Source organism: Sardina pilchardus, chromosome 14 (assembly GCF_963854185.1).
Source record: "Sardina pilchardus chromosome 14, fSarPil1.1, whole genome shotgun sequence".
Taxonomy (NCBI): Eukaryota; Metazoa; Chordata; class Actinopteri; order Clupeiformes; family Clupeidae; genus Sardina; species Sardina pilchardus.
The window spans coordinates 24,702,982-24,721,580 of NC_085007.1; the positions used below are offsets into that span (position 1 = coordinate 24,702,982).

The window sequence follows — 18,599 nt, forward strand, 5'->3', positions numbered from 1 at the left end:
GCACAAGCCCACTTTTCAAAGTACTAAAGAGCAAAAATATCTTTATTATCACTTTCTTTTACATTTGTCAATAATTTTACAGTCAATTCTAAACATCTAAGAAAGTTGATCTCCTGTTCCTTCAAACACAGCGATACTTTGGGTTTATGGAATACCACAATCCATCTCTACTGAAATACAGGGATGAGAGGAGTTGAGACACCAAACACACAAAAAATCACAATCAACAAAATAAAATAAAATAAAATAAAAAGAGCAGTGATGAGGTGATTAGAGAAAGTTCATGGGAAGATGAGACAATCTTCTGGATGAGATGGAAGTCTTTTTTTGACTGTTGTGATTGGGCGAGAAAGACATGGCAAGGCTTTCTCCCAGGGACAAAACGTTTTATAAATATGTAAAAAGAGATTAACACTCCCAACAATGTAAGCACAGCAGGAGCTGAGATTAGCCCTTGCTGTCTTCACCCACCACATACTTAACACACACTCTCACACACCTGAAATGGCCAGACAGAACAGAAAGAGAGGGGGGAAAAAACAAAATCGAAGAATGCAGTCTACTAGTGATCATTATTGCACATAACAAAATCCTGACTAGCAGGCTCTCTACTCACTCGTTCACTCACTTACACACACACACACACATTCATGGCTCCAGACAAAAAAAAAAAAAAAAAATTAAATCAAAGCAGACACTGATGAGCAGGACATGAGTATTGGGGAGGGGAAGGCATGAATTGATGATTAAGGTTTAAAATGAATGGATGAATGAATGAATTCGCAGCGTTACGAAGCCCTTGTGAGGAACAGCAGCGGTCACTTGAGGGTGGGATACTCTCTCTGTCCACCCAGTCGTCCCCCGACGCGCGTGGCCGCTGGAGGCGCCTGAGACGGAGGCGAGGGAAGGAAAGGGGAGGGGGAGGGGGGGGATAGAACAGAGAGAGATTTGTTTTTAAGAGTGCGTGTATATGTTTTATGCACTTTTTGATTTTCAAAACTTACCTTGTCTGAGCTCTCTACAATGATTACAACTTAAACATGTGTCAACCCCTTAACATGAACTTTGATACGTTTCTGTAGATCAGATTCGACCTCCCACAATCAAATGCTAGCAGGCTTAGGATACACAAATTCTCCATTGCACAAATTACCTGTGCAAATTGGGCGGGGTTATAGAAGGTTACGCCTCCAGCCGGTGGGGCCTGCTGAAACAGAATTACCATGACAACGGTTACAAAACAACCACCACCTGATCCTCACACTCCCACACTGATGGTGATGATGATGGTGATGCATGCATAAGGTGATTGGTTGTTGATGAAGGGGGTGGGACAGGAGCAGAGCAACAGAATTAGCTTATTGGCTAAGCTCTCAGCCAGTTAAAAGCACAGGTTAACAGTGTTAGAGGCGCAGAGGAGAGTTAATGGAGTATTGGATATGGGAGCACCAAGCTTGTGGATGTTAGGGATGAGGGTGTTATGTCCACATAGACTGGTGTATATTCTGTGTGTGTGTGTGTGTGTGTGTGTGTGTATGTGAGAGTGTGTGTGTGTGTGTGTCTGTGACATGTAAATGAGGGAGCCCAGATTTAGATACCTGATTTAAGTGCTGACTCACTTCACGTGATAAAGAACTCATTGAACTAGATCTGGACAGCTAAAAGATACACACACACACACACACAAACACAAGCCCAAATCAATCGCATGCTCATTATCCCCGATTACACACCTCAAAGCATTTCAGATTTACAATCCAGGCCATCACACACATGCTCTGATTCAAGTACATTATCGTGTGTGTGTGTGTATGTGTGTATGTGTTATGTGTGTGTGTGTGTGTGTGTGTGTGTTATGTGTGTGTGTGTGTGTGTGTTATGTGTGTGTGTGTGTGTGTGTGTGTGTGTGTGAGCGTCAGCATTTGTGTAGTAAAAGAAAGTAGAACGGGTGCATTCACACAAGCTCACCTCGCCTGACTGAGATCCCTCTGGGCACTGAGGCAGCAGAGTGGGATTAAACATCTAGAGAGAGAGAAGGAGAGAGAGAAGGAGAGAGAGAGGAGAAAGAGAGGGGGGGAGGGAGAGAGAGACAGAGAGAGGAGAAAGAGAGGAGAAAGAGAGGAGAGAGAGAGGGAGGGAGAGAGAGACAGAGAGAGGGAGGGAGAGACAGAGAGAAGGAGAGTTGACTCAACACATCGAGAACAGCACAAGTGCCTCAGCCCTTAGGTAGACCGTATGCATGTTCTGTCCTCACTGTATCTTTACCTGAGGCTGACTCTGGTTCACACCATCAGCTGTGTTCCCCTCTGCTGGCTGTGGTTCATCAGCTGCAGAAATACAAGCAGATTTAATATGATATCTCTCTCGCTCACAGTCACCAATGCTCACACACGCTCACACACACACATACGCTCACACGCTCACGTTCACACACACACTAACCTGCGTTCGGGGTAAATAGGTTGGGTGGTATGGGCATAGGGGCAAGAGGAGCAAAAAGGTCAGCCGGCATAGGAGCAGGCATGGGCGCAGGCGCACCACCACCACCCCCTCTGCCCGGGTTCAACACATCCACATAGCGGCTCTTGGTGCCTAACACACACATATACACACAGACAGAGACAGGATTAATCAGCAATTAATTATCAGCAATTAATGTTAGAACAGTTCATCTACTACTAAATACACACACACACACACGAGATCAAACACAAATAATTAACTTCCTAATCCACCTATTGCACCTAGAGTCTAGCCAGCATGGCCGTGTTTCTACTGTGTGTAATGAGAGGAGCCCTGGTGGAGCTGGACCTCACCAGCTCTCCTGGAGAACATGTTGACCGGTGGCCCAGAGCCCGGTCCAGCACCGGGACCAGGACCAAAACCAGGACCGGGCCCTGCGGTTGGAGCCATCTTGGGGAAGGATGGGGGTGGAGGAGGGGGCTTATACTGCAATAGAACAAAATGAATGAATACCTGATGCAAACAAAACATGCCACGGTGACTAAACATGTAAATACTGTGCACAGACACTTACAAACCAAAACTCGCACACACACACACACACACACACACACAGAAACACACACGCACCTCCTCCTCTGGTTCATCCTGATTCACCCATTTCTGCTTTTTCTCGTCCCAGACGATCTGAAACAACATTAAATCTCATGAGAAAAGGAACACTGGATACAGATGCAGAGTCCCATGGAAACCGTTGCTAAGGTGACAAACGTAAACAAACAGAGGATGTTTGACAGAGGACGAGAGAAAGAAGGAACTCACAGATTTATGTTTGTCGTCAGGGAGGTGAGCTTCATTCTTCTTTGAGTAAAGCCAAGTGAACCATCCACCGCCCTAACAGCAAACATAAGACACACTAATGTAGGCATGTTCATACACCAAACACAGCCGCCGTTCCACTATAATGCCAGTGTGAAACTGGGTAATGTTGCATATTGTTATCAGTAGGACTATGATCATCATCAATCAACCAACAGATTGATTGAACGATTGATTGATATTATGTTATGCTAGTGATTTAGACTTCCAAAACAAAACTTCAATGTGCAATGCATGGCTTGCCTACGTAGGAGTGTATTTGCGAGTACCTTTTTTGGTGACTCTTTCTTGCTTTTCTTAGAGACTTCCTGTGCGGACGGCGCCTCTGGGATGGGGGGTGGAGGTGGAGAGCCCTGATTAACCAGGGAGCTGCTTCGCTCGCGTCCGGTTGAGTGGGTGGACGACTCGGACGTTGTCCGCGAACGACGGCCTGGTCCCTGTAGGCAAAGACATGAGAGGGGAAGCTTTAAACTACAACTAGCACACTAGATTGTTATAGGTTAAGAATTCGTTATAAAAATACATTTTAAAAAAACAACGTCATGCTGTGTCAGTACAACATTCACCCAATTGAAAATGTACTATTGAAGCGATTGCTCAAACACAAAAACACACAAAAACACACACACACACACACACACACACACACACACACACACACACACACAAAAAGAAACACATCCAGGAGTCTAGCTAACCATATGCATAGAAGACTGCGAGGTGGTCCTGGATCTCCTGCCCGTGCCCTGAGAAAACAAGTTTCCATTCAGTTCTTCCACATGCACAAAACACAAGCTACTGCAAGCGCATACACAGCAAGTAATGGCACAGCCGCAGCCGCAGCAAACACGCAAATCCACACACACACACACACACACACACACACACACACACACACACACCGCTCCATGCCCTTTTTAACCACATACAAACACAGTTACGGTGTCCGTACCAGGTGAGCCATGTGGTCGAAGAAGTCCATCTGGGGAGGCTGAGTGGGAGGCATCTGAGGAGAGGGTGGCGCAGGCCCATCTCCTCCAGGCATCTGCGGAGGCATCTGACCAGGCATGGGATGAGACATTTGCCCTGGCATTTGCCCAGGCATAGGAGGTGGCATGTATCCTGGCATTTGCCCGGGCATAGGCTGAGACATCTGCCCCTGCATTTGCCCCAGCATTTGAGGCGGCATCTGCCCGGGCATCTGAGGGGGATGTTGTCCTGGCATTTGGCCTGGCATCTGTCCTGGCATCTGTCCTGGCATTTGGCCTGGCATTTGGCCTGGCATTTGGCCTGGCATCTGCCCTGGCATCTGCCCTGGCATTTGGCCTGGCATTTGGCCTGGCATCTGCCCTGGCATTTGCCCTGGCATAGGAGGGGCCATTTGACCAGGTACTTGACCGGGTATCTGAGGAGTCATCTGCTCAGAGTTTGTTAGTGGGGGTCCAGTGTGTGGCGAGTTGCTGTCTGGCTGGTAGAACATGGGCACGGCTGGCGTGGGCACGGTCGGGTAGAAGCCGCCAGCGTCTGGGCTCTGGGCTGCAGGGGGCGCACCGTCCTGCAGAATGGTGGGTGGCGCTGAGACAGGAACACCATGAGAGGAGTTAGAGAGAGAGAGACTACATGAGAAATGATCAACTAGAAACTAAACTATTCAGATCGCCACCACATGGCCATACCATGCCATTACACCACTAAGCTAAATACATAAACGCCTCCGGAATCCCGACGAAATTACGGATCACTCCCACAATTTAATTTTCCTTGGGTCATGTTCGACCTTCCCTGAAAATTTAATCGAAATCCATCCCTGACTTTTTGAGTTAACTTGCTAACAAACAGCCGGTCCCCGATGAAAACATACCTCCTTAGCGGAGGTAAATAATTACGGAATAATGGGTACTTTGAGATGTAATTCTCAAATCCAATAGTAAGATAAGAATTCCCCTAGTCTCAATAGTGGCATTTTCTTCATCAATTTGATTCAGGTAAAATGCATCTTCATGCGTCTTCATTTACATCAAGGGTAGCAACCAACTTTCCTCCCAACCCAACAGATGGCACCACAGATGACATGGAGGATTGGAGAAATGTGAGAATGAAAGACTGTGTTTGGGGGGGGGTGTGTTTGCTTCTGTGTGCTTGTGTGTGTGTGTGTGTGTGTGTGTGTGTGTGTGGTACCTGGCGGCATGAGCTGGACAGCAGGCAGTGGAGCCCCGGGCATGAGCGTGGCCATGAGCGGGTTGGAGGAGTCGGGGGTGTGGGTGGAGGCGTTGGGCGGGGTGGGGGGCTCCTCAGAGCTGGGGGAGGAGCAGGGGTACAGCTGGGGCGTCCCGCGGTCTCTGAACGTGATCTCCCCTCCCTGCAGGGACACACAACACAACACTCAAACACACACCAAGGGAGTCTTCAAACAAACAAACACTACCGAAACACACATAACACACCCACCCACACACACACACACACACACACACACACACACACACACACACTAAACAAACATCATAAACAAACATCCTGCTGTCAGCTCAGATGTTAACACCCAGCGGGACTCCACCAGTGACCAGGGGACATGGAGCGGAGAGACCAACAGAGACGCTGACCTGGATCTGTCTGTCCAGCTGCCGCAGGTGCAGCAGCCAGTCGGGCTCCAGGAAGAGCTCCTGCTCGGGCTTCTCCTTCAGCTGGGGGTCATAGAACCGCAACCGAGCTGACATCTGCAATCAAACACACACACACACACACACAACCAGGAACCTGTTACTGAACAGCTGCAATCAAACACACACGCAACCAGGAGCCTGTTACCAAACAGACATCTGCAATCAAACACACACACACAACCAGGAACCTGTTACCGAACAGACATCTGGAATCAAACACACACACACAACCAGGAACCTGTTACTGAACAGACATCTGCAATCAAACACACACACAACCAGGAGCCTGTTACCAAACAGACATCTGCAAACACACACACACACACACACACAACCAGGAACCTGTTACTGAGCAGACCAGGAACGGGAAAACATCAGATATCTGCCAACAAGCACTGATTAACTATCTGACAGTGTATACCTGAGATGAAGCTATAATGGATAAGTGATACATGGTGCTGCGTGTGTGTGTGTGTGTGTGTACCTCTATGAGCTGGCCGACGAACTCCACCGAGTGGTAGTGTGACTGTGTCAGCAGAGATCGGCTGATGACCTCGCAGTAATGGAAAGCCTGGGCACACAGCCCAGACTCGGCAAGGCGACACGCGTAGATGAACTTGAACACCTGGTGGAAAACACACACACACACACACACACACACAGGTGAAACAGCTCAAAAATTAAATGTCTCATTCTCAAGTTCAACACAACCCCAAATAACTGGAATGGCACCAATACAAATTCCAATCAACTGATTGATATGGCAATAAATTATTGAAACTTGAACTTGAAATTAGTTGAAGTATGGTATGCTATGAAACTGGTTAAGAGTACATAACTCACTTAATACAGTGAGCCTGATTGCTATATGGTACTGGCACCTGGTGCTTATAAAACTCATTTAATAAAGAGCTATATGCAATTCGTTCAATAGCTTCCAAACTTTCTCTGAAGCAGAAATTCAAACCGGCACTCAAGATTAAGTGCACCACTGACTGTGCTGGTTACGTAATGCGGGCAGCACATAAAAGACCACTTTCTAGCTATTCTCCAAATAGCAGCTCTCAGAGAGTAATGTGGGGCACAGTACTGTCAATCAGTCTCCATACTTGGCATGCACACACTTACACATACACACACACACGAAAACTCAAACACGTACGGCATGCACACACACACACACACACGCACACACACACACACACACACACACACCTGGAAGTTGGGCAGGCAGAGTGGCTGGGAGCCCAGGGACTGGGCATATTCGTACGCCTCCGTGCGCTGGATGGCCTCGGACGAGCAGAACTTCACAAACGGCAAGCTGAGGGAGGAGGAGACCGAAGAGAACAGCACTGAGTCACTGCAGCCAACCACCACCATCTTCATCTGCAATCCACCAATTTCCCAAAGCCTGTGTCTGTGTGTGTGTGTGTGTGTGTGTGTGTGTGTGTGTGTGTGTGTGTGAGACTGAGCGAGCCAGTGACATACCCGTGGTTGGAGCCAATCAACACCATCTTGGTGCTCTTCTTAGTGAACACTCCCAGCCCCACCTGAGCCATCAGGTAGCAGAAGTGGGCCGCGTCCACCAGTCCCTTGGAGGCTGTGACAAGACACACAGACACACACACACAGAACAACAGACACGCTCAGATCAAATGCACGCTTCCCTGACATGCAGGTACACATAACACACTTGTGCTTTGATCCCCTGCCTCTGCCTGCTGTCTATTTAGATGCAACGACTGTCAAATTTGCTGAGTCATGGTTGGAGAATAATGGTGATAAATAAAAGCCTGTGTGGGTGCTATTGTGCCGCGGCACGTCTAGAGCACTGGGCCGGGCCGGGCTCACTCACCCAGGGTGTCGCCCATGGTGGCGATGGTGCGCATGTCCAGGTCCACCGTGTGGGTGAGGTTGGACAGCACCATGGCCAAGTGGGGGCGCCAGTCGCCCCACTTCTCATCGCCGCAACACTGTAGGGCAGAGAGAGGGGACGAGAGAAGGAGAGAGGGACAGATGGTTAAGGAGAAAATGTTACATGACACCGTGATTCACACACACACACACACACACACTTACTGTAGCAGCGGCTGGCATCCTCCCAGACATGAGCTGGTAAACAGTCTGAAGTGGGTCATTGATGGGTAAACTGTTGGCAAACCTGAGAAACACAAAAGCATCCATACATTTAAACACATCATCCATACATTCTTATGGTCTTTATTTGCATTTCTAGCAGCAGTAATGCATAGGAGTGTATGTACTGCACGTACCTGGTCATGACTCTGGCGTGAGTCCTGCTGTCCATCTTACTGGCCAATAGCAAAGCGTGACCCCACAAACCATTTTTCATGGCTGACTCCAGAGCATCCTAACGGATACACACAAACACACACACATTGAGAAGGCTGAGAATTGAGTCACTGGCATGCATTCATCCATGATGGGATTTCCAGTGAATCCTAAACTAACTAGATGTACTACATAGCGGCACAAAATATGACTGGCACTAAGAAAAAGACACAAAAAAATCTCTAAACGTTTGGTGCCTGGGGGGCCACAACCAACCCACTCCCGCACACCAAACACTTGTTTTCCAAAAAAAGTTTAGCAGGATTTCATGCCCACCAAGACTCATGCTGCCCAGTGTTTCGGTGACCCGGGAATTGTTGACCAAAAATTGGGGGGAAAAAAGCTTTGACAACTCCTTCAGTATACACTACACTAGAAGTGGTCATAATAATCTTCCTGATCTTCTGCAAGGATGCAATAAATCTAACGACGAGTATGTGTGCGTTTGTGTGTGCGCGCCGCACAGCTACCTTTTTGCGTCCGAACAGCAGCAGCTCGCGGAAGCGCTCCGTCTCCTTGCCGATGTTCTCGGGCACGCTCATGAAGGTGTCGGAGATGAGGGAGAGCGCGCCCTGCTCCGCCTCCTCGGGCTGCTCCAGGGCCTCGTTGGTGAAGTCGATCAGGTTGGCCTCGTTGGGAGACTTGCCGGGCAGCCACACCGAGCGGTGCTCGCGAAGCAGGAGGTCGGCGATGTCTGTGCCCACAACGGTCTGAGCGGAACAGTTACAAAGGATACGTTTAGATGATCATACCAACACACCTTCACCATTGTCAGCCTTACTGCAACTAATTCTCATCTGTAATGCTCTGGGAATGCTGATAGGAAAATCTTTACACTTGCAACTTCTTCCATTTATCACTGTTATTAGTAGAGTTGTTATGAGTGGAATAACTAGGACAACCTTACCCCATTTTGACGGCACATCAACATGATGAACTCCCATATAAGGCAGGCAGAATACTTGTCGATAAGGTCATCGCTGCGCATGCACTCCATGCCCTTATTTTGGGCAAACTTGATAACGTCCACTTTATGCGTCTCCTCCCTACACAGACATAACAATAAGAGTAGTCAGAGAAATAGCGGGGGTCCGTTGTAAAACAATTGGTGTGCGTATATGCCCAGTGTCTGTCATTTTGTTCCACAGAGAATGAAGAAATATGAGCCTGTCATTTGTGTTCATTTGCTGCCTCCATTGTGTGGTTGGAAAAAAATGTTTGTGTGTGTGTGTTTATATGTGTGAGTGTCTGTGAGGCTAAACTGTTGTGTGTGTTTGTATGTGTGCAGCTTATTGCTGTTGTGTGTGTGACTCACTTGATGAGAGGTCCGGGGAATGCACGTAGCTCTGTCTGCTCCGGAGAATCCTGCATCAGCGTCTGAAACGACAACGAGGGCTTGTCAGCCGACAGCCATCAGCCCACTAAACCAATCCAGACTGACAACAGAACCGCATTACGGGCTTTAGACTGCATAAGCAACAGAAAAACCCTCAACATGACAGATTAACAGCATTACGGAATATTAGTGTTATTCACTACTACAGTACTGCCGCTGCTGCTGCAGCAGAGCTAATCATCCTTAGCTTCTTAGTGCTACCTAAAGCCATTGGGGAGCCAGACAGGACTTTCATAAGGGACTAAGGCCATCTCAACATTGGGAGCACCTGCACACGTGAGCTCCTACACCAGCAAGACCTCAACGGTAGGGTGCATCAAATGCCCGTCTTTCTCTCAAAAACTCTTTGATGAATAAACAGTAAATATGACGTTTGGTGAAGATTGATAGTGATCTAGGGGTACCACAATGCACGTTATTAAGTTTAAATCTAGTGTAAAGAAGATTCGGCAAAAAAGTTTTATGGCAAAATCGGCCATAAAATATAAGATATGGTCAAAATGAAGGTGCATTGTGGTAGACCATTATCCATCTTCACCAATATTCATATTTACGGTTTATTCACCAAATGGCATAAATTTATCCACCATAGAAGAGTTTCTGAGAGAAAAAGGGGCATTAGATGTACCGTACTCAACGGCCAACCTCACGAGTACCATCACCAGTTCAAACAAAGGGAGCTTTCGGGGCGTTAGCAAGAAAATGATGCTGTGAGCACAAGTGAAGATGCTGTATCAGCACAGCAGCTGAGATGGCTGAGGAGGGTCTGAAACAGTGACTGCCTCTCGCACGACACCACGTGCAAAGTCATAAGGGTTGAGGGTGAGGGTTTCCACACGCGACCTTATCACTGGATCTGCAAAGGATCATGGGTGAAGCGGGTCAGAGGTCATCGCCACGTTTACCTCCATGTTGTGCACTTCAATGAGGGCCGGCTGCCCAGCCGAAGGCATGTTGGGCTGGACTATGATCAGTTGACCGGCAGCACCAAACCGCGCACAGCGGTGGGGAACCGAGTACTTCTCTGGTGTCAGGGGCCGTGGGGGTGCTAGACAAGACACAAGAATGTTTATTATAAACCTTCCAACAAACATATATTAACATATTACAAAAAATACACAAAACACTGAACACATACTTTGAAAACAATGCACAGGCAAAGTCCAAAAACACATTCAGAGAGAAACAGTTGGATAATGCAGACACTAACGTTGCTCAATGGCGGGCCAGCTGTTGGTGTCGGTGTACTGCTGCGTGTCCTGCTGTGTGGGATACTGACTGTAGCTGGAGTAATCCAGAGGCAGGCCAGACATGCTGGGGTCATAAGTAGCTGCAACCAGGTCAGGCTGGCTCCTGTACACCTGACTCTGCAGAGGGTAAAAGAGGGTGGTTATACATGCCCCCCCAAACACAAACAAACACCTCGACAGGGGAAAGACGAGCTCGATGGTGTTTTGAGCCCCCAATGTCGTCTTCCAGACAGCAGACAACATTGGGGGCTCAAAACACCAAGAAACGAAAGACACTGGTTTCATGCCTACAAGCACACACACACACACACACACACACACACACACACACACACACACACACACACACACACACACACACACACACACACACACACACACACACACACACACACACACACACACACACACACACACACACACACACACACACACACACACACACACACACACACACACACACACACACCTGCTGTGAGTGTGAGCTGAAGCTGTTTCTGCGGCTCTGTGTGCGCGAGCTGTGCGAGTGGACACTGTGCGAGGACCGCTCGCTGCCGACGCTCCGCCGGTCAAACTCGTCGCCGTAGGGGTCGCGCTGCCGCCGGTAGTCTTCCTCGAAGCTTGTGTCATAGCCCGGGTAGTAACGCCACGGGTCGTCAAAGCCCTCACGTCTACTGGTACTGCTGCAATACAAACACACAAGTCAAAACCATGCCATCAAGCCACAGGTGAGAGCGGGCCCATAACAAGTGTGAGCATGCCTGTATTCAGGAGTGTATAATAGTACATACGTTTCTGAGTGTGTGTGTGTGTGTGTGTGTGTGTGTACATCTGGGTTGTGGGGAGGGAAAGGAGTGTGTATGGGTGAGAGTAAGAATTATGCAGTCATGACAGTTCATGTACCTGTTCAGGTACTGTTGACCATAGTTGTAGTAGTTTTCTCCCCTGCGATAGGCCTCTTGGTTGTAATTGTACCAGTTGTAGGATGCCTGATCATAGTATCCTCGGTAGCGAGGGTCATAGGCAGCATTTGGATCATACCAACGACTCCGTTCTACACAAACACACACAGACAGCATCATACATTTAGTTATCAAAATCAATTATTCAGCTATTCACATACAGATTGCTTTCTGCGCAAAAAAGTGAGGTTGACTGACAAAACAAAACAAGAAAGAAATAATCACCATAGTCATACTGCTGCTTCTTGTAGTACTCGGCATAGTATTCATCTTGGGCGTTCCTGGGAGGAGGAGGAGCAGGAGGGGCCTGGTAGTCTTCATAGCCCTGTCTACTGGTGGGGGGAGAGAGAGGCACAGAAAGAGGCGTCATCATCACGGCATCATCACGTCTATTTGTGTCTCTGTGTTGAGTGTCCATCATTCCATGAAGGCTCAAGGATTTGTGGCTGATTTGTTTTGAGTGTCTGCTTGCGTGTGTGTGTGTGTGTGTGTGTGTGTATGAGTGAGCGACCGAGTCCAGGTACCTGGAGTGGGACCTCTCGGAGTACTGACTGGAGCGGGAGCTGGGTCTCTCGGGTTGTTGCCGCTCGGCCTCATAGCGGGCGTAACGTGGGTCAGCTCTGCGATATGGGTCATCCTGTGAGAGGCACACAAAGTCAGCATTACGAAGCAAGCCACTCATTACACAACAGCGCGGTATACAATTGTGTAACACACTGCACTACAGCAACACAGGATAGTGTTCAGCAATGCTCATTATTTATAGATGATAGATTATCAATATATTGTGTGGCGAGGAAACATTTTCTTAAGAAGGCAGCATAACTGCAGAAATTCCATCCAATCAAGCAACAGAACTGTAGACTACTTTCAAGGACAATTCACTATAATCAATTGTGATGATCTCATGAACATAGAATCCAATGTTCAGCTGCTTAGATGGACTGACACCTTTTTGTTTCACTGGCTCACTGCAGACATGAAAGCCCACCCTTGATATAAACTGCTACCTGATAACGGTCATTAATAGTCACACAGTATTGAAATACTACACTGTTGCACTAATGGACCAAGCATGTTCTGAGGTGGCCCGCCTAATCTTACTGTAATAAGATGGTCCCTTCAGATGTGTGGTGTAGTAGGATGTCAGTTGAGCTCCAAGTCAGAGATGTTATGTGATAGTCATTTAGCCAGTCACATGGGTAATATGAGCGGCACATAGTGGAGCTCCCACACACACATGACTGATTGAGTTTACACACAGTGGAGGACTGTAATATGGTGAAGGCAGTGGTTCATTCACCACTCTCCTCGTACAGACACAGCATTGTAAACATTGCAAACGGGCGCTTCACCTGTTGATATGGCTGGGCTCTGGGGTCGTGCGCCGGATAGGCCTGCGCAGGGTACTGCCCTCTGCCGTCGTAGTACTCTGGGTAGCCCGCGCTGTAGTATCCTCCTTGGCCGGGTGGCATGGGTGGACCCTGAGGATGGGGTGGCCCGTAGGGAGGGACGCCACCTGCCACCGACGGGGGACGCGCGGGGTCGCCGTGGGGTGGGGGCTGAGGCTGGGGCAGGGGAGCAGCGCCTCCTGGAGGGGCAGCCGGTGGAGGCATGGCCGGAGGCGGCATAGCTGGAGGAGGCATAGCCAGGGCTGGAGGAGGGGTAGGCGTGGGCACAGCCGCGGGCACCCCTGCAGGCACTGCTGAGGGCATGGCTGTGGCGGAGGATGTCCGTGGCAGTGGAGGCTGCTGTGCGGCAGCTGCTGCTGCTGGCAGCGAGGGCGCCGGCTGGGCGACAGCCATGGGCACGCTGGGTGGCCGGGCACCACACTCAGACACGCCGCCGCCATCGCCCTCCCCCTGCGCGCCCTGCTGGGCGTCTTTGGTAACCTGCAGGTAGAAACCGGAACCGGGGGCGTTACCCACCTGTGCTGCTGGATTGGCCAGCTGCGGCTGAGGCGGAGTCGGCGCCTGATTGGAGCTTAGCGATTGGTGCATAGAGAAATCAAGTAGCTCGTAATTTGAAGGTTGATTCTGATTGGCTGCAGAGGAAGAAGGTAAAGCTTGGGAATTAACAGGCGGCGTGGACTGACTGTCCCCTCGCAGTGACTGGCTGCTGGTGACCAGAGGGAGGGGCTTGGCGGCTTCCTTGGTCTCTGGCGCCAAGTTGAGCGGACTCTGATTAGGGGTGAAGCTTCTGGAAGCTTGGGGGAAAATCGGCAGCTGATTGGCGGCGAGAGGCGACTGCGGATTGGCCAGAGATGGCGGGCGCGCCAGCAGAGGCATCTCCGCGAAGCTGTTGGGGTGAGCGGCGTAGGCCAGGCCCTGCGGAGGGGCAATCACGCTGTAATTGGAGGAGGGCGGCGCGATCAGCACGGATTGGTTGAGCGCCTCGGCGGGGGGAGTGGACACCAGCAGCGAGGCGTAGCCCAGACTTGCCTGGGGGCCGGGGCTCAGCAGGCCGGGGCTCAGCAGGCCGTGATCCGGCGGGTTCTCCATGTTCTCCGAAGGCGGAGGTGGCAGCAGCGCCGGCTGCCGGTTGGCGGGCTGCAGGTCCAGCGGGCCGTCCTCGGGGGGCTGGATGACCTCGGCGGGCGCGGCAGTGACCAACGAGACGGCCAGGGGAGGCGCGGCGGGGGCCAGCAGGATGTTCCCGCTGAGGCTGGCCGAGTTGTTGGGCGCCCAGAGCGTGGTGGCGGGACTGTCGCACAGGCGTCGCGGCGCCGGTCTGTTCAGCCCCGGCGGGCCGCGCTCCCCGGCCATGGCCACACTCCCGGGCAGGAACTGGGTCTCCTGGTCGTCCGGCGGCTGCTCGAGGTTGCCGGGCAGCATGTCGCCGGGGGCGGCGGCGGCGGCGGGGATGCTGTCCGACCTCTCCATCACCACGCGCGCGCGGTCGGCCACCGGCTGCATCTGGGCCACCGGGTGTGTCGAGTGCGAGCGCACGGGCTCGAACGAGGAGTTGGCGCTCGACTGGAACACTCCCACCGGCTTGGGCGGGCTTGGGGTGGGGAAGGCGCACGCCTCAGCGGAGGGGGCCGAGTCGATCTGCTCGAAATACCCGGCCGAGGGCGATGCCCCGGGATCCGGGGGCCGGGCGCTCTCCTGCTGGATGAAGGTGCCCATGACGCCACTCTGTTGACGGCCGCTGTGGTGGCTGACGTTGCTGTGGCATGACGAGACGCTGGCGGAGCGTGCAGGCCGCGGGACCTGATCCGGGGTCTCCAGGTTGGGGCCGGTCTCGTACGGGTGCGGCGCCGGCTCGTTCGGAAGCACCTCCAAGTTCGGGACGCACTCCAAGTTCTCCACGGTGTCGAACTGGGCGCCTCCTGTCGCGCCGGCGGCGGCCACGGGCTGGACCGGCTCCGGAGCGTGTGGGAGGTGAGAGACCCCGTTGACCTGCGCGTCTCCGGACGGCGTCTCGATGTTCTCCACGTCGTTGCTGCGGAAGAACATGCCCAGGGTTCCGGCCTCCGTGGGCTGGCTGTAGGGCACGGCCTCCGCCTGGGGCAGGGGTTGGCTTAAATAGCCCTGGGCCTCGAAAGACGCCGCGTTGTAGTGCTGCGAGGGAAAGTGTCCAGGCAGGCCCATGTTCTGCTGATGCATGTGTGGCGAGGGGCCGGGGGGAGGCGGTGGGAAAGGCTGCGAGTGGTCACTGGTCGGCTGGAAGTAGTTCTGTACAGACGGAGGACGGCTGCCGTGGTCATACATCCAGGGCGAAGGCTGGGAGGCCTGCGGCTGAAACGGCCCACTTTGCGCGGGGGGCGATGCCGCCTGGGGAGGATCTGGAGGGGAATTGTGGGATACATAGGCGGGAGGCTCTCGGGAGTTGAAGTAGGCTTGCTCAGTGGGGGGCGGCTGCGGGGTGAACACGCTCACGCCCGAGGCGGAAGGGGGAGCAGACTGCAGCAGCAGGGAATTCTGGGTAAAGGCTGCTGCTGCATTTGGGGGCTGCATTGGAAGGTGGTTGCTGCTGGGAGGTGGAGTATTACTGGCCATGGGAGGAGGCATGGCTTGTCTCCCAAAGGCAAACGGGTCAGTCATTGGTTGGGTAGGTGGTGCCGTTGCCATGGAGGCAGCAGCAGCAGCAGCAGCCCCATGCTTGTGGGGGCGGGTCCTCCGGAAGGCATTGGGCCCGGACGTGGGTGGAGGCCCTCCAACTGCATTTGGAGGGGTTTTGCGAGGAGGGGGCTGCATGACCTCTTCAACACTCCTCTCCAAACACACACACTCTGGAAAATAACCGTAAACACACAAAGGATAAGTCGCTCTTAAATAAGGCACTTCAGCCAAAGTGCTTAAGAGTTTATTCTACTCATTTATGTCAATGGCCAAGGATTATGGAAAATCCTAAAAAGCAAATAGACATTATTAAACAGAGAGTGCCTATTATGAGGTGTAGTTAGCAATTGTTGTCAAAACAAATATTCTCCAATACGTAATGACTAATGATATAATTTCATGAGAACAGTTGAAAGAACATGTTGCTATGCACATGCTGTGCATCTTGAGTGCTAATTGGGCCTTACTGAACACAATATCAGAGGGATCTTTCAGTAGGCCTACTAGCCAAATATATCTACAACATATGCCTCAATGTAGCGATTTACAACATGATTCAAGACAACGAGCACACAGGCTTCATTCTAGTTACTTGGTTTAGCACTCAGTAAATCTACAGCTAAAGCAAACATGTCAAGTATGCCAGCTGTCACATTTATGGTGCAAATCTGGTTGGCCAAGTAGGCCACACTTACTCCTTCTCTATGCTTACCTAAGATCAACATAACAATAATTTCGTGGCATAATGGCATAAGGCTAGTGTGGACATATTTTGAAGGAAACATATAACAGATTAATAACCAATGTTTTCACATCGGGATGTTGGAGGGTGAGATTAGCGGTTACTGACCATGTCTAATATTCAGAAGTAGACATTTAACTGCCTTAAGATCCATCGCTATGTGTATTTAAATGTGAATGACATCATTACGCAACACAAAAGCAGAACGCTGAATAATCTTGCTCTGGACTTTGGCACCACTTGATTCCTTTTCTAAACAGGATACACGCTGTTTTGGCTCCCTTACCCGTATCCTTCTCAGCCACTAAACGGACACAGTTGAGGTGTTCTCTCCATTTCACAACATATCTAACGCCCTAACATAGGTCTGGCCTACTCTCTTCTAAATAAATAGAATTACTTCAACCTTACTAAATGCCATCTTATCAGTGGATGTCCTGGGCTGTTATCGCCAGGAAAATACCAACGCTCTCTTCACTAGCGTTTGCGTATGATGATGCCGGTCGGAGAACTCAAATCCTTACTATTAAAAACGTCACATAGCATCTGCTATCTACACCCCCACCAGGGTCCGTCTAAGCCTAAGGCCACTGACATTGATGCTGTCAGATTCTCTAATAGCCAGCACTGTGTAAAGTATAGCGAGTTGCTGATTTGGCACTTCAAAAGGTTGCCCGAACAGACTTTGGTAAATAACATTACAGGAACTCGATGTGCAAACAGGATGGTTATTGTTAGTATATCCAGCTAGCAAACCTAATGCCTCTAAGGCACATCTACCTTTAAATGGCTTACAGATTAGCTACCCCTCTCTTCACAACTGTCACTGTGTAACTGAAAGCGCTATACCGTCTCGTACAAGTGCAAACAAATACACACCACTTGCCTACATAGCAATTTTAGCGAGACATCATGATCGCAACCAAAAGCCGCAAGATCAACCCTTTAAGAAAACACATAAGTACGGCTATCTCTCGATGTAGTGGTTCGGCTAAGCTAAGACATACGAGACATCACCACACGTCAAAAGAGGTGATAAACTAGCTATCACATTCGATCAACAGCGGCCTCCCAGATTGCAGGGTAATAAATACTGATAGGTGTTGTCAGGTAAAAATAAGCATGTCAAATAGCGAGTGAAACAAACGTTTAAGTGTAACTCTAAGGACCTACCGGTCAAATAACAGAAACATTAAGCTAGCATGCAAGCTAGTTAGCCAGCCAAGAAGACCTCTTCCTTACCAGCTTTTCATACTGTTCCTTTAATGTTCATCGCATACACTTTAACTGCAACATCAGCACATTCCAAGAAACTCTGATTTGATCAACTGTTCTGCAGAACTGACACCCACTGCTATTGTGGTAGAATATAGTAATCAAACTAACTATGTAATTGACAACTCCGGTGCTGACACAACGCTAGCAAACAGCAAACCAGAATTCGCTATCCGGTTAGCTATCAAGGCTAGTTAAAGTTACGACATGGAAGTTACCACTTAACCACACACGTAGAAGATATCAGAATGAAACAGAGGTATTCGAAAAGTGATTTTGCTTACCACTCGTGTATTGTTGAGAACTGAATCTCAATCTGCGGAAAGAATAATTATGAATTTTCACTAATGTGTAGGGCAGTGAGGCTGGCAGTCGACCGCCATCTTTGCCAAGCACATCCTGCTAGGCGACGTGTACCTGAAACGTCACTATCACAAACACCCTTGCGTCATGTTCGTTCTCGGACAGTGAAATGATTTATCTGTGTAACGTCCCAACACCTAAACCAGTAATTTATGTCTGCGACTAAAAAATAAAAAGTAACTTTATTGAT

The 18,599-nt window shown here is 50.1% G+C and overlaps 1 protein-coding gene across 8 annotated transcripts; it reads right to left on the bottom strand.

Annotated features, from left to right (window-relative positions):
* Positions 1-12: 12 nt before the first annotated feature.
* sec16a (SEC16 homolog A, endoplasmic reticulum export factor) lies at positions 13-18,447 on the bottom strand. Of its 8 annotated transcripts, none has more exons than XM_062553594.1 (31): positions 18,331-18,447; positions 13,321-16,199; positions 12,490-12,602; positions 12,191-12,294; positions 11,907-12,057; positions 11,473-11,686; positions 10,964-11,120; positions 10,659-10,801; positions 9,673-9,734; positions 9,265-9,403; positions 8,828-9,067; positions 8,279-8,376; positions 8,085-8,166; positions 7,861-7,978; positions 7,494-7,605; positions 7,221-7,326; positions 6,490-6,630; positions 5,946-6,059; positions 5,521-5,701; positions 4,295-4,917; positions 4,041-4,088; positions 3,612-3,779; positions 3,286-3,357; positions 3,094-3,150; positions 2,817-2,949; positions 2,443-2,592; positions 2,266-2,327; positions 1,969-2,022; positions 1,599-1,658; positions 1,154-1,207; positions 13-887 (listed from the first exon to the last, which is right to left on the bottom strand). In XM_062553594.1, exons 2-31 carry the CDS (start codon positions 16,162-16,164, stop codon positions 819-821), a joined length of 6,669 nt encoding a protein of 2,222 aa, XP_062409578.1. In that variant the 5' UTR covers positions 16,165-16,199; positions 18,331-18,447; the 3' UTR covers positions 13-818. The 8 variants fall into 8 exon arrangements, with proteins under 8 accessions (XP_062409578.1, XP_062409579.1, XP_062409580.1 ...); XM_062553595.1 differs by having other exon boundaries at positions 11,473-11,683; positions 12,191-12,297; XM_062553596.1 differs by having other exon boundaries at positions 1,154-1,204; positions 12,191-12,297.
* Positions 18,448-18,599: the final 152 nt, after the last annotated feature.

What these genes read in the sequence shown, in the direction of transcription:
- sec16a (XM_062553593.1), bottom strand. Translation starts at nt 16,164, where the DNA reads ATGCAGCCCCCTCCTCGCAAAACCCCTCCAAATGCAGTTGGAGGGCCT. An exon ending in CACGCCAGAGTCATGACCAG is followed by an intron (nt 8,167 to 8,278) that starts GTACGTGCAGTA and finishes TGTGTTTCTCAG; the next exon opens with GTTTGCCAACAGTTTACCCA. An exon ending in GGATGCCAGCCGCTGCTACA is followed by an intron (nt 7,979 to 8,084) that starts GTAAGTGTGTGT and finishes TCTGCCCTACAG; the next exon opens with TGTTGCGGCGATGAGAAGTG.